Source organism: Gigantopelta aegis, chromosome 2, assembly GCF_016097555.1.
Source record: "Gigantopelta aegis isolate Gae_Host chromosome 2, Gae_host_genome, whole genome shotgun sequence".
Classification (NCBI taxonomy): domain Eukaryota; kingdom Metazoa; phylum Mollusca; class Gastropoda; order Neomphalida; family Peltospiridae; genus Gigantopelta; species Gigantopelta aegis.
Genome location: NC_054700.1, coordinates 18,254,958 through 18,271,770, shown reverse-complemented (window position 1 = coordinate 18,271,770; position 16,813 = coordinate 18,254,958). Strand labels below are relative to the sequence as shown.

Genomic DNA, 16,813 nt, shown 5'->3' with positions numbered 1-16,813 from the left:
CCTGATGTGCTTGCATCGCAGGATTCATTCATCCAGTGCACCACAACTGGTGAAAGGCCATGGTATGTGCTTTCCTGTCTGTGAAAGTGCAAATAAAAGATCCCTTGCTGCTAATGAACAAATTTGTAGCTGTTTCCTCTGATAACTATGAGTCATAATTACCAAATGTTTGACATCCAACAGTCGATGATTAATTAATCAATGTGCTCTAGTGGTGTCGTTAAACAAAACAAACTTTAACCTTGGTGGTGTAGTGGTTAAAGCATGGGACTAATCGTTGGTAGGTACTGGCAAATTTTGTCTCATCTTTACGAAGTGAAAAGGCGAGATATAAATATGACTTTATTAATATATTACAGCGATGACAGTTTGTTGTTATTACTATTAGTCCCCTACTGTATTCTTCTGTCTGTCTGTTCGTCTGTCCATCCGTCTGTCACATGTCTAGTTTTCCAGGTGGTTTTTTACAATGCCTTGAGATATTGAGCTGAAACTTTCTGTATGGCTTTATCACGTAAATCAAGTTTGACTTTCCTGGTGATTTACCCATTTTTCGCAGTTATGACCCTTGAATTCAGGAGAGATGAAAATTTGTTTGGCCTGGTAGATGACATGTATTACTTAGCAGTACTCTAAGAATGCTTGTGTTGCTTTGTATTTAAAACAAAATTATTAATTTTTTTTATTAAAAGACCCCCAAACATTGTTATTATTTCCACCCAGGTATAATTATTGTGTTTTGCTGCATGTTCAGGTGTTTCCACCAGCCAATGTGAAGAGTGCCCTGAAGACCGTGTTCGAAAACAACGTGATGATGTTTTCTAACGGCAACATGGGTGCAATCAACGGAACACGCCCTGATGGCAAGAAAGACATCAGTTCCTGTCAGTCAGAGGAATTCTGGGTAGGAATCACGTACTCTGTGGCTGCAAGTATGATACAAGAGGTAATGCTGTTTATATTTGAAATCAAATGTAATTTTGTTAATAATGGTGTGTGTAAGAATAAGATCGGGGGAGGGGGGAGGAGTCGGTCTCTGGTAAGACCAAAGTTTCTCAATTTGATGCAGCGATGCGGCTTTTTGTTTTTAATTTAATTTTTTTTTTTTTTAAAGCATGGATTGCATGTAGAAAAGGTGGGTATATTTAGTTTTCTTACGTCCTCCTTAATTATCTGCCTTAGTCCATCCTCAATGGCCATGGCACCCCCTTCTTTGCCTTGGTACCCGAAATATTTTCCTAAACAGTAGCACAGAGGTTTCTGTACAACCCACAGGTTACTTCTACAAAAATCGATGTCATACTGTAGGAAAAAAAAAAAAAAAAAATGTTGACGCACAAGGTCAAAATCGACGCACGCACTGACCAGAGACCAGAAATGGATTTTACATAATATGTGATTGCATCTGCAAAACTGACGCCATATAACCGTAAATAAAATGTGTTGCACATGATCGGGCAGCTGTTTGTCTCATATGATATTAACATGTAAACAGGTCTCCGAGAAACAAATTCAGGATAACCATTTCGATTTTACGTAACATGTCATGACCATGTAAATATAGAATAATACATGAGTGGCCGTTAGATACCATTTATCTCACAACAAGTTGTTTTAAAATGTATCAAATGAGCGAAAACGAGTTTGATACGTTTTCAAACAACAATTTGTGAGATAAATGGTATCTAACGGACACGAATATATTATTCTATACTCTTGAAAACGAAAATAGGGGAACTCTAATAAGAATTGACAATTGCCAAAATTGTACGATATATTAACTGTGGGGAATGGTTATATGATAATAGTGAATTTATTGGGCAAACATTACAACCTGTAGTTCGGTATTACAGTAAGTTTTATGACCACCAAAGATCTTGAAGGACGATTTGGGCCAGAAGTGAAATTTGAAAGTTGACGTTTTCAGACCTGTCAACCTTTAGTCAAGAGAAAGCAGGAGATTTTGTCATAAAGCATGAGATTTTTTAAATTCATACAATTGAACCCAAGATCGCAAGATTTAAAAAACCATTATTATAATAAGTTATATGAATACTATATAATGTCATATATACTTGTTAACCTTAGATATTGGCATTAAAAAAAAAAAAAAAAAAAAAAAAAATTATTATTATTAAAAAAATTTAAGTTTCAATATTATTATGATTTAATACATATTTAAAAAAAAACCCAATATTTTATCCAAAAATGTTAAGAACATGAACAAGTAATTAAAAAATTAATTAGTACATTTACGGTATTACACTTAAGCCTTACAGGTTGCATTACATTATCATTTGTGGTTAGTACCAAAAAAGTAAAGTTTGTTTTATTTAACGACGCCACTAGAGCACATTGATTTTTTATCTTATCATTGGCTATTGGACGTCAAACATATGGTCATTCTGACACTGTTTTTAGAGGAAACCCGCTGTCGCCACATAGGCTACTCTTTTTACGACAGGCAGCAAGGGATCTTTTATTTGCGCTTCCCACAGGCAGGATAGCACAAACCATGGCCTTTGTTGAACCAGTTATGGATCACTGGTCGGTGCAAGTGGTTTACACCTACCCATTGAGCCTTGCGGAGCACTCACTCAGGGTTTGGAGTCGGTATCTCGATTTAAAATCCCATGCCTCGACTGGGATCCGAACCCAGTACCTACCAGCCTGTAGACCGATGGCCTGCCACGACGCCACTGAGGTTGGTGGTTAGTACCAAAGACAAATTTATATAAATCTTATAAATTAATATTCAGCTTTTACTATAATGAGGAACGGTGGCGTGGTACTTATTTAAAATCATTATAATGATGCAATAAACATTGTATTTTCATTAACCATAAGTAAAACCTCATTACGGACATTGTGTGAAATATACCGGAATTATACCCATTTCCGTGAGTAACTTTATGTCAATGTCAAACACAACATTTTTTAATTGTACAAAAATAATTTCTTGAAGTGTACCCTTATAACCAACATTTTACTGCACAAACATACAAACACACAAACTGACACAAGTATGTTTATACAGCTAATTGATCTTTTCGTTGTCTTGCTGTGACATGCATCATGTGTTTCGCTGTCTGGCAGTTCAAATTGGTCATAGTTGCATTATGTAATCCAGTGGGAAGACATTTTACAATTCAGAGGTGTTATTAGAACTAAATTGGATATTTTATTTTATATGGCAACACTGAATGTCAATACACAGCCTGTTGAATTAGCGGCAACACGCTTCGTAGCCATTACGATGACAACAAACATTATAATAACACGTCATTTTATAAACTCCATGTGCTTTTTTAATAATATAAATAGGCTATCCCACAATTCTCACTTCGGCAAAGGTTAAACAGTTGGGACAATTCGGCCTGTTACATTCTCAGAAACCGAAAGTAGGCGACATTTTCCGAATGAGAAAAAAAGGCAGAGTTACTTCCCTTCTGTTATTTTGACAAAAGAGGATCGATTTTTTTTTATGCTTACAAAAATGTCATTTAACAGGAGAAATTGTCTCCCGCACAGGTGTAAGTAGATTTGATCAAATACCGGGAGACTCCCGCAGAATCCGGGAGGGTTGACAGGTCTGCGTTTTTTTATCAGTAAATCGCAAACTCAAATAATAAAAATGACTAAAAATAAAACAATAGCAACTGTATGATCAACAGAATGAAAAATATTGACAGCAATAATGTTCCACATTGATTAATCGGCCTTCCTGGAAATTGTCAAAATCGAGAATGACACCCTATGCATGTGTATGGGGCAACTGCGTGATGCACATGCAAACTATGGCATGTGTTTTGGTGTGTTGATAAACAGACCTGAACGTTCTTTACTAGGGTGTCTGTGGTCAAAATGTATGTTCGGTCTAATAGTTGATATTAACATTAATATTTCAGGTTCCCCTACTTTTTTTGAAGAGTATATTTCTTATATATCCTCAAAAACCATGTTTTAAGCAAATTTTAACATCTTTTTCGACTAAAAGTTATTTACAGCCGTTGCACTTGTAGCGAACTTACGCGTCACAAACACATGATTATCGGGTTAACTACCTGTATACGTCACAGTGTAATCTATTTCCACCGTGTTGTTTTTCATTGGCTGCATGGCACTGGTGACCTGGTCATCACCTAGGAGCAGCCAGTCGTATGTCTGGAAATTGTTAACACATGTACCACACGTACGTGTGTTAACAACCCATGTGTTATCAAAAATAATGCATGGTGTTCTCACCAACGGGTGTGTAAGAAATAATGTTATAAATCCAATGCGCAAATAACAAATGGGTTATGCTTGCAACTATAGATACGTGAGCGACGCATGAACGAAACAATCGCTGTCACAATTTTCAGAGGCCTGTGTAAGAATTTGAAATTTTGTAGCAAAAGCAAAGTTTGTTCCTGTTAAGTGTCGTCTGTATTTTATATTTTAATATACCTCTCTTCAATCCCGGGCGGGACGTAGCCCAGTGGTAAAGCGCCCGCTCGATGCATGGTCGGTCTGGGATCGATCCCCATCGGTGGGCCCATTGAGCTATTTCTCATTCCACCCAGTGCACCACGATTGGTATAATCAAAGGTATGTACTACCCTGTCTGTAGAATGATGCATATAAAAGATCCCTTGCTGTTAATCGAAAGAGTAGCCCATGAAGTTACGAGAGTGGGTTTCCTCTCTCAATACCTGTGTGGTCCTTAACCATATGTCTGAATGCAATATAACCTTAAATAAAATGTGTTGAGTACGTTTAAATAAAACATGTCCTCTTTTCATTCCCATTTCTTTTACAAATAGAGAGAGGTCATCAGCATTTGATTCTCAAGATTCCAATAGTCGCATAAATCTCTATGGTGAAATACATGTATTTTGACATCATACTCTTTGGTTTGAGCAATGATTGTCAAAAAAATGCCCCCAAAACATTTGGTAATTCTACTACATCACGACTGATATATCAAAGACTGTGGTGTGTGCTATCCTGTCTGTAGGATGGTGCATATAAAAGATCCTTTATTACTAATGGAAAAATGTAATGGGTTTCCTCTCTAAGACTATATTTCAAAATCACCAAATGTTTGACATCCAATAGCCGATGATTGATAAATCAATGTGCTCTTCTTTTTTTCATCTGTACCCTTTTGCACATATTACATAGGAAAGTAAATGTTTTCATGTTTATTTATGAACATATTCTTCTAGTTATGTAACATAAATGACATTTTGTGAATGTTACTTGTTTTGTAGCCACATGTTTGAGCACATGCTTATTAAAAAATATTAAAGGGGCGGGATGTAGCCCAGTGGTAAAGCGCTCACTTCATGCACAGTTGGTTTAGGATCGACTCTCGTCAGTAGGCCCATAGGGCTATTTCTCGTTCCAGCCAGTGCACCACAACTGGTATATCAAAGGCTGTGGTATGTGCTATCTTGTTTTTGGGATGCTGCATATAAAAGATTCCTTGCTACTAATGGAAAAAGGTATCAGATTTTCTCTGATGACTATGTCAGAATTGCCAAATGTTTGACATCCATTAGCCGATGATTAATAAATCAATGTGCTTGAGTGGTGTCGTTAAACAAAAAACAAACTTAAAAAAACCCATCAATTGGTTTTTCATTGTTATTACTCAAAAACTTGAACATAAAATTCAAAATGTTATACAGTAGAATCTCGTTGGGTCAAACACAGAAGGGTCGAATACAGCGCAACACTCGAACCAAAACGAAGTCCCAAGTTACACTTACACGCTGTTGACCGAATGGTTAGGTCGAACTATCCGATGGGTCGAACACTTTCTTGAGCACTGATGGGGTTCGAGCCAACGGGATTCAAATGTAGTTTTCTTCTCCTGTCAGTGTCGGTATTTTGGTCAGATTTTGATATTTTGATAGAAGACATAATAATTTTTACGTATTATATTTTCCCAGGGTTTGATAGACGAAGGTTTTCAGACAGCGTGGGGATCGTACCACGCTTGCTGGGAGTGGATGGGCCTGGCGTTCCAGACCCCCGAGGCGTACATGACCAGCAGGCACTACCGCTCCCTCGGGTACATGCGGCCACTAAGCATATGGTCTTTACAGTGGGCCCTGGAGAAATTCCACCCGGAATATCTCAACGTGAAAACAGGGGAGTCGCAAGTAAAGGTTGCACCTGAGATCAACAAAGAAAAAAAGTCTGATTCTGGTGTCAGCCTACCGGAAAAGAGTGTAGAATCTGAAGAGACGGTTCATGTGGAGTCAGTGAAAGTAAAAGAAGAACAAGCAGATTCTGGTGTCAGCCTATCGGATAAGAGTGTAGAATCTGAAGAGAAGGCCCATGTGGAGTCTGTGAAAATAAAAGAAAAAAAGTCTGATTCTGGTGTCAGCCTACCGGAGAAGAGTGTAGAATCTGAAGAGAAGGTTCATGTGGAGTCGGTGAAAGTAAAAGAAAAAAAGTCTGATTCTGGTGTCAGCCTACCGGAGAAGAGTGCAGAATCTGAAGAGAAAGTTCGTGTGGAGTTCGTGAAAGTAAAAGAGGAATTGCAAGCAAATGCGACAACCGATGTGATCAAAGAAGAAAAATCAGGTTCTGATGAATGTGCTGAAACGGAGTCTAGTGGATATCAGAGTTCTGAAGTGTTGCCATCCTAATTATTAGGACCATCTGGCGTCAGATACATGTACTGGTTTATGCAGTAGGAAATACTTAACATTTATTTGACTTTCTAAGTTGTGATAAACCAATCAAAAATGAGCATCTTAATCTGCAACTGTTTCATTAACCAAAATGGTGAATAGAATTTTTCTGACATTATTGTCTAAACAATTGATTAATCTTTTGGAATCTGAAATTAATTTTTAAATAATAATAATAATAATAATGTGGATAGACTGCTTATAAATGCTCCATTTTATGTCTACAATCAAATGTATATTTTGTTACAATGTAGTAGAGCTGTAACAATACGGCGATACAGTATCGTATCTTGATACGAGGGCCACGATATGATACCTTGATTCAGGACAGCTGTATTGCGATACAATACGATACGATATATTGATTCAGAACAGCTGTATCGCGATACGATACATTGATTCAGGACAGCTGTATCACGATACAATACGATATGATATATTGATTCAGAACAGCTGTATCGCGATACAATATGATACGATAAATCGATTCAGAACAGCTGTATTGCGATACAATACCATATGATACATTGATTCAGAACAGCTGTACCGCGATACAATACCATATGATACATTGATTCAGAACAGCTGTATTGCGATACAATACAATATGATACATTGATTCAGAACAGCTGTATTGCAATACAATATGATACATTGATTCAGAACAGCTGTATCGCGATACAATACGATATGATACATTGATTTAGAACAGATGTATCACAATACGATATGATACATTGATTCAGAACAGCTGTATCGCAATACAATATGACATGATATATTGATTCAGAACAGCTGTATCGCAGTACAATACGACATGATATATTGATTCAGAACAGCTGTATTGCAATACAATATGATACATTGATTCAGAACAGCTGTATCGCGATACAATACGATATGATACATTGATTTAGAACAGATGTATCACAATACGATATGATACATTGATTCAGAACAGCTGTATCGCAATACAATATGACATGATATATTGATTCAGAACAGCTGTATCGCAGTACAATACGACATGATATATTGATTCAGAACAGCTGTATTGCAGTACAATACGACATGATACATTGATTCAGAACAGCTGTATCGCGATACAATACGATATGATACATTGATTCAGAACAGCTGTATCGCGATATGATACATTGATTCAGAACAGCTGTATCACAATACGATATGATACATTGATTCAGAACAGCTGTATCGCAATACAATACGACATGATATATTGATTCAGAACAGCTGTATCGCGATACAGTACAATACATTCATACAGTTGCCAAACAATATCTGTGTTCCCTCTACGTCTGTACCGTCTGAAAGGGTTGTCAATACAGCAGGGGATGTTGTAACTGCCCAGCGATCTGCACTTAAAACTAAACATGTTATCAAGTTGATTTTTCTATTAAAAAAGCTGACATTTCATTAACTGCATTGAACAAGCATGTTACGTTCATTTTTCTGAAGACTTCCCATTTGTATTTCGAAACATTTTAATTTCGTTTTATTGTCAGGTGACAATGAAACTATCCTGTCATGTCTTAAATTTTGATTACGGTTATCAATTTTCATAAACATGAACTACCGAAAACAGTTTAATTAGCGATGTTTGATATGAAAAGTTAAGTATCGCGACCCAAGTATCGGGACTTCCCGTATTGTTACAGCTCTACAATGCAGTGATATATTTTCCACTTCCCACAATGTGGGATATGTCTTTTATTAGATCATAAATTCTTGTTTTCTCTGATCTAAGCTTTGTATATTCTCACAACTTGGGGTGGTTTTGTTTTGGAAACTGTTACTTGATTTCTGTTATATAGAATACAGTAACTAAACTGTATACGTTTGATTGTACATCACTCTCTTTCGCTCATGATGTCCGATTGAAAACACACTCATACTATAAACTATCTCTTTACTGTTGACATGCTAGTACTTACTAGCAATTGAATTAATATTGTGAGATTGTTTTGTTTTTTAAAATGAAATATGCACTTTCAATAAAAATAAAAAGTAGTATCTGCAGTGAAAATACATAGCCATAATGAAAGGGGCTTGTGGTTTTTCATATGGAGCACTGACTTTTCTGTGATATTAGTCCCCTGGCCAATGGAAATATTTCTATCATAACTGGTAGAGCGTTCACCTGAGGTGTTTTGGTAGGAGGATCAAATCCCCTTGGTAGAACCATTCCCTGTGGGTTTTTCCTGTTCCAACTAGTGCCCCATGACTGGTATATCAGGCGAAATGTGTGTCTCGTCTGTGGGAAAGTGCAAATAAAAAGATCGCTTTCTGCCAATGAAAAAATGTAGCAGGTTTCCTCTAAGACAGTATGTCAGAATTATCAACTGTTTGACATCCCATAGCCGATGATTTGTAAATCAGCCTGCTCTAATAGAGTCATTAAACACTCATTTTGAAATGCAAATTGTTAGAATATTTATATTTGTTTTTGTTTTGTTTTCATCCATATTGTGCATTTGTAAAAATAGCTGGCATTTAATGCTTCTTTTATAATAATTATGAGTTATTTTCCATTGTTTCACTTTTAACAGGTATATGTTCATGTATTTTTTCTTTTTTGCTTGAATGTTTATTTATGAAATGTACCAGTGATTTAGAAGCCAGTTGTCTATTGTACGCACAATTTTTGAAAATGATTTAATTTTTTTATCTTGGTTTTTTTTTTTTTTTTTTTTTTTTACAAATTTAGTCTGCTAATTATGGTGTTGTGAATAGTTGTACAACAAAAGATTTGTATTATATCTTACTTGTTTTACATTCAAAATCAATCCATTCCTATGACTTCATCTTTTACCTATGAATTATGGCATGTACTTAAATTTATGTTATGTTCTGCTCACTTGACTCTATTATGTATAGAGATTATTATACGAGCTTCTGTGTCGTACTGATTTTCCGAAACGAGTGTCGGGATTATTGTATTGCCAGAGCGAGAGTGAGGGTAATGCATGAATCCTGACACAAGTTTCATAAAATTAGTATGACTCACACGCGAGTGTAATAATTTCTTTATTATCTATATTATTATTGTTGTTTTCTTTATGAATAACAAGACCCAACTCAAAATGTTTCAGCCACAACTTGACGGAGATGACGAAATGACGTCATATTTCAAATACACAGTTTGAGCTAAGACTGGAGAAGCAACGTCATGTTATGAGTCGCTTCCCACAATTACGTCATTGCAGTTGTCATTACAGGTGTGCTTTGTATGATTATTAACTTGGTTGTGTTGAACCATATGGATAATGAACTATATTATTATACTGATGGAAAGAAATAAGAGAACACACAAGCAGTAACAGGAAATACTGACTTCAAACCAAAACCCTCGTCCATAATGTCAGCATGGCAAGCCCTGGGTTGCTATTTTTATTCACCAAAAAATTCGCCAGTCTTCAATTTCTTTCGCCAATCTAAATATGTATTCCCCAACTACATATCGGCATTTCAGTCAAAAGATTTTGTTTTTAATCTCGTGCTTTATGATAGTAAAGTTCATGCTAAAATGTACTTGTTATTCAATTTATGACATTGCTTTAGGGGGTCTATTTTTTACTCATCTAATAGTGGCATGCTGCTGATATATAGGACAGGCCATAGCCCAGTAGTAAAGCACTCGTCTGATTTGCGGTCAGTCAGTGCCAATTGTTTCGCCAATTTTTTTATGTTTTTAGCAGTTGCCGACTTTGACGAACGACAGCGCGAGCCCTGACTTGGGGAAACTAACCATGTTATTGACATTCAATCCCATATTATATCTTTGTATTTTATACAGACGTAAATAATTTAAATTAGATCTAACATGACATGTTTTCCCTTTTTTTTTTTTTTCATCAGTATATTACTAAGTCAGGTCTCCCAAAATTATGAAAATGATAGTTTTGTTGACCGAATGCCCATGCACACATTAAATTTAGAACATGATATATGTTGATGTTCAGTAACGCAAAATTAAATGTTACCTGTTTTTGTTTTTATTTAATTCATAAATGGTTTCTGCAAACATTACATTTTCCAAGGCTTGTGAATAAATTAAATGCAGAAAATTGAGATATGATCCAAGGTTACCAAAAGTATAATTCTTTATTTAGTTTTTATCATTAATATTCTATTTCATGGGATATGTACAGACTTAATACAAATTAATATTCTGATATTTCATGGGATATGTACAGACTTAATACAAATTAAGAAACAGACTTTTTTTGGGAATTTACCTCACTTACGGTAATGATTTAGACATACATGTAGGATAATCATAGACAAAGTTTTAGATACAAAATTGTGATATTGCTCTTAGACTTCTTACTGCTTTTGTCATTATTTATGAATTTGGTGAATAATCCATCGGGTTTTGTTTTTTCAAACAGTTTATTTATTTTTACAAGAGTCACTAGAATAACTATAAAATTGCAACTTTTCTGATACATGTCTCTCATTCGGCCATCAAAGTATATGTATATGTAGATAATTATTGGAGTTGTCTACCTTGATGAAAATTATTTCTTTTACAAATAATGAATTCTGATTAAGAATAATCTTTTTAATTTGTATGCAGTTGGTGCAATCGCTCATTGTGAACCATTTTATGTTTTCTAAAATACTTTTGTTGAGAAATTATATTAATTAGAGATCTTGCAGTGTGTCAAGTGCATGTAGTTATTAAATTCTTACTTTGATGAGAATAAGGCCAAAAAATAATATATAGTCGATCTCTGATCAAATAAAAGTTTAAAAATTAATGTGGCGATGCATTTTTAAAAATTTATTATTCTTGGTTTTTTAAAGCATGGATTGCTCAGAAAGAAAAGAAGGGTGTATCTATTTATTTATTTTTAACTTCCTCATCTGCCTTGGTCCCTCCTTATTGGCCATGGTGCCCTCACATTTGCCTTGGTAGGCCTACTCTAAATGCGTTCCATCACATTTTCCATACAGCCAAAAGAACTTTTATGAGCAGGCACAACGGAAGGAAGTAGATAATGGGGGGGGGGGGGGGCTGACTGAGATCGAGGGTGCAAAGCAAAGTTTCTAGAGGGTTTGGGAGTACGTTTTAAAATTTTGAAAAAGAGATGTCTTAAAATGCAATTTCCTGAATTCTTCTAGTAAAATTTATCTCTGCCTTAAGATTTACTACCAGTAATATTTTTGATTCAGAATTATTGAAGGGGCCTCTAGCCCACCCCCACTCCCCAGCCCCCAGCCCCCAGCCCCCAGCCCCCCCTGCTCTGCCGTGCCTGATGAGTACAACTAAGCCCCTTAAATGTCACGGTGCATCACTATATTATTATTTGAGGTGGCACAGCATTATTTATGGTATAGATGGTACTGTTGTAGCTACCTTGAAAAATAAATAAATAAATTATTTTGACTTATGAGGTAAAAATCAACGCACGAGCTGACCAGAGACCAGCAATATATTTTTGTTTTGGCCTAAAGTTGTGTTTTGTTTAGGAAAGCTAAATAATGAGGTGGTGTGTGTGTGTGTGTGTGTGTGTTCCTGTCTGTGTGTGTGTGTTCCTGTCTATGTGTGTGTGTGTCTGTGTGTGTGTTTTGTGTGTGTACATGTACATGTGTACACACATGTGTTCACATCACATATGTTACTTTTTCGTTTTTGAAGTTATATTTAATAAATTGCTCATTTAAGTGATAGAAAATTTCTGTTCTATTTGTTTCAATGTCACAGTATATATGGAATTGTAGCCATAATGTAAAATGTTTCATCTGACTATGTATACTGAAAAAAAGTGTCCTTTTAAATGCAGAAGAACCCTTTTTGGAAACTAGATTTGTAGTGGGTAATATGCGTGTATTGTTTATGTGATCATACCACAGACAGAGTCTGATGTTTGCCCGTGTCTCTCTTACTCGAATACCATCATCAGAGAAGCTTACCGCCGACCCATTTTTCAATTATTTTAGTTCATTTCATTTCAACTTATTTTCGTTCTTATATCCAATTAAGGTTCAAGCATGCTATCCTGGGCAAACACTTCAGCTATCTGTGCTGTCTGTCCAGGACAGTGAGTTAGTTGTTAGTTAGTTATTGAGAGAGAAGAGCTTGTAGTGGTCTTACACCTTCCCACTGAGTCGTTAAAACTCGCTCTGGGTGGGAGCCGGTACCGGGCTGCGAACCCAGTACCTACCAGCTTAACCACGACGCCACCGAGGCTGGTAGTTACTTTAATGTAACTACTAGTACCGGTATATTTGCTTCCATGTGAAGGACGCAGAAATACCTGTATGACTGATTGTTACGAAAGCTCAGCTTTTTTGTAAAGTATTGATGCAGAAAATGTATTATATCCAGACTGTTTAAAGGCCACTGTACGGAAATGGGGAATGAGCAAACATATAAAACAACAGCATTCCCTTAGGTATGCAGGCACTTTGTGGGCAGTCTAGATTACAGTTAAGTGAGAAAGTATCAAAGAAAGACTCTACAGGTTCAACCAGAGGAAACTATAGGTTTTCACTCCATTATTCTGTTTATGCGAGGTTGGTTTGGGATCGATCCCTGTCAGTGGGCCCATTGGGCTATTTCTCGCTCCAGCCAGTGCACCACGACTGGTACATCAAAGGCCGTGGTATATGCTATCCTGTCTGTGGGATGGTGCATATAAAAGATTCCATGCTGCTAATCGAAACGAGTAGCCCATGAAGTGGCGACAGCAGGTTTCCTCCCTCAATATCTGTGTGGTCCTTGATCATATGTCTGACGCCATATAAAATAAAATGTGTTAAGTGCGTCGTTAAATAAAACATTTCGTTCCATTATTCTGTCTGTTTGTCTGTCTGTCCCAGCCGGTACACCACGACTGGTGTATCAAAGTCCATGGTATGTAGTGTGTACAATCCTTTCAGTGAGATGCTGCATATACAAGATCCCTTTCTGCTAATCGGAAAGAGTAGCTCATTGCGAGGCGGCAGTGTGTTTCCATTCTCATTATCTGTGTGGTCCTTAACAACATGTCCGACGCCATATAACCAATATTAAAAGGTGTTGAGTGTGTCATTAACTAAAACCATTTCTTCCTTCCTTTGACCACTATTTTGCCAATCATTGGTTATGTTCTGTTCTAAAAATCATGACCATTGATGATATTGTCATATATATGTAGACACAAGAATTTGTCTATAACTTATGTTCAAATACATGTACAGTTGAATCCCGTTGGCTCGAACCCCGTTGGTGCTTGAGAAAGTGTTCAACCCATCGAGTAGTTTGACCCAACCATTCGGTCAACGATGTGTAAATGTAACTCGGGACTTCGTTTTTGGCTCGAGCCTTGCAGTGTATTCGACCCTTCTGAGTTCAACCCAACGATATTCTTTTGTGTATCCCATGCACAGATAAATGTATTTTATGTTAATCAAAGGCCACGTGCTCAAAAAGGCCGCAAATTAGTTCCTTGTATACAGGTTTGCCTGTGTTATAAATTGTTTTAACTAGTACTACATGTAATTCATAGAAAAAACTCAAGATTTAAATGTCTCCCCAAAACTGTTTCTGTCCTTTGATAATAAAAAAAAAGCAAAATAAAAAGCACAGTACCCCTTCCACTATTCAGGATGCTCCAAAATTCTCACTTTGCTTAAATATGTATAAATAAAATTGTGTGAGAGCTACCAATGTCATAACCCCCATCTTTATTAATGAACTAGCCATAATATGTTGCAAGTGGCCTGCTTAAAACATGTTATAGCATGCCAATTCAACAATCCATATTGGCCCATGGACTATATTCGGATATATTTTTGCATTGGGTGATCTCTGAAAGACCATAGCTTCAATGTGTGTTCCTCAAAAAACTAAGTTTACTTGCTTCTGTAATTCTTTTCATGATTTTGTTCCCGTTTTCAATGCATTTGCATAATAAATTTGCAATTTTTAAAATGTAATTACGGTACATTAATTTATTGCTTCTACAGAATGAAATTATTATACTCCATGCATACCTGTTATTGTGATCAATTGTCGGTCTAAAGTAAATGTTTTGTTTGGGACATTTTGTGTGATAATACAGCCGTCTTTGGGACAAAACATCTGTCCTTTTACCTATATGAAAACCATCATTTACCCCATATGAAAACACTCATTTAATAAAATAATTAGGATTGAAGTTTTCATGTGATAATATTGCACCATTGATTGAAGTCAAATAATTAGTTAAAGAACAACAAAACGTACAAGATCATGTTTATGATGTGTTGAAATGTGATTTTTGTTCACAGCTTCTCACCAAACTGTTAAAACAATGTTTCTCAACCATTTCTGTCTGATACCATGATAGTAGTAAAATTTCAAAGCACGCCAAGAGTTACAGTAATAGACACCTTGTTTAAAGGCGCAAACCCGTTTCATCACGTGAAAATGGACACTAAGTTTAGTTAATTTTGCAAAGCTGCAACACATTTGGATACAGTTTAACAGATAGAAGCTAAAGTCTGTGATGTTTAAACAGGGAAATACCCTCTAAAAACAACCAGAGCTTGTCTCGATAACCTTTACTTCTCAGACGAACGTACGTTTTTAGAATTATGAAAAATACATTTGAGGATATTACAAAAACCTGGATGACCAGAACCACTTCATGTGTATGAAAATTAATATTCTAAATAATAAAATGTAAGTACATGTTTGTGTACTTATAATTTAAATGATTAAAAATGGCTTTAATAGTGAAAAAATATGTTGTAGTGTTTAAAAACTTGGGTCTCCCGTCACTTTAAGGTTCTTTATTTTAAAATAAGCCATTTTAAAAATATACATTAAGATATAAAACCACAGCTTTCTAGTTCATGTTATGGCAGGGGGCTGAATATAGCTCATTGGTAGAACTCTGGTCCCAGGTGTGATGATTACATTATTTGTAACCCAGGCCTTGACCTTAACATTTTTCAGTGGTAGCCCACTGGTCAACTGGGTTATAAAATCTGGTAGCCCTCAGTAAAAATTGGTAGCCCCATAATTTTAATAAATCCAGAGCCAGAGGGGTGTCACAGGTGTCCCATGACCCTCCACCTCATCCAATTACGGTGCCCTTTTTAATGACTTTTAATGAACTGAAAATTCATCTATGGGCATCTTCATTTCCAAAATGTTCTGGGAAGCATTCCCCCAAAACCCCCTGCTGACCTTGCTTTCTTTAGGAGCTCAATGGCTCATATGAAGTCTATAGACTCCAATTTTGTTTTTCAGAATTTTATAACCACCCACCCCACCCGTGAATCCGTCCCAAGTCAGGTCATCTTGACAGATGATTTGACATCCAACAGCCGATGATTAATAAATCAATCTGCTCTAGTGGTGTCATTAAACAAAACAAAACTTTTTGTTTTTTTCTTGACAGCTGGAAGCTATCCACCTGAAAGCTATCCACCTGCATTTACTGCCAAAATAGATACATTTGATCGGGATGTCCTCGTCAGTGGGCCCATTGGGCTAGTTCTCATTCCAGCCAGTGCACCATGACTGGTATATGAAAGGCCATGGTATGTACTACCCTGTCTGTGGGATGGTGCATATAAAAGATCCCTTACTGCTAATCGAAAAGAGTAGCCCATAAAGTGGCGACAGCGGGTTTCCTCTCTCAATATCTGTGTGGACCGTAACCATATGTCTGATGCCATATAACCGTAAATAAAATGTGTTGAGTGCATCATTAAATAAAACATTTCTTTCCTTCTTTGATCTGAATGCAGAAAGCTGCATGTTTGCTGGTCATTTAACAATGCATTAAATGGGGCATAAAAATTACCACAATATGCTGCAATACTGGTTGAGAAATACTGTTACATACATGTATACTGGATGAGTTGCAGAGCCCTGTAACTCATTTTGTAAAAATGTTTGAGCTTTATAATCACAGGGTCCAATCAGTATGCAATAAATATTTGTACTGTACTGTTGAGTTGTTTTTGTTTTTTATACCGGTACCAAATACTATAAGACTCCATCATAGAGGAGCAAGACCAGTGGTAAGACTCTTGCTTGATGTGTCGTCGGTTTGGGATCGATCCCCATCGGTAGGCCCATTGGGCTATTTCTCGTTCCAGCCAGTGCACCGCGACTGGTA

General features: G+C 36.4%; 1 protein-coding gene across 1 annotated transcript in view; it reads left to right on the top strand.

Moving 5' to 3' along the window:
• Nucleotides 1–12,386, top strand: part of LOC121382311 (non-lysosomal glucosylceramidase-like) — a 38,877-nt gene extending 26,491 nt beyond the window's left edge. Inside the window, exons 16-17 of the mRNA XM_041511893.1 lie at nt 755–946; nt 5,940–12,386. Of these exons, the coding sequence (XP_041367827.1) occupies nt 755–946; nt 5,940–6,644 (897 nt within the window). The 3' untranslated portion in view covers nt 6,645–12,386. The remainder of the gene's footprint in view (nt 1–754; nt 947–5,939) is intronic.
• The last annotated feature ends 4,427 nt before the right edge of the window (nt 12,387–16,813 follow it).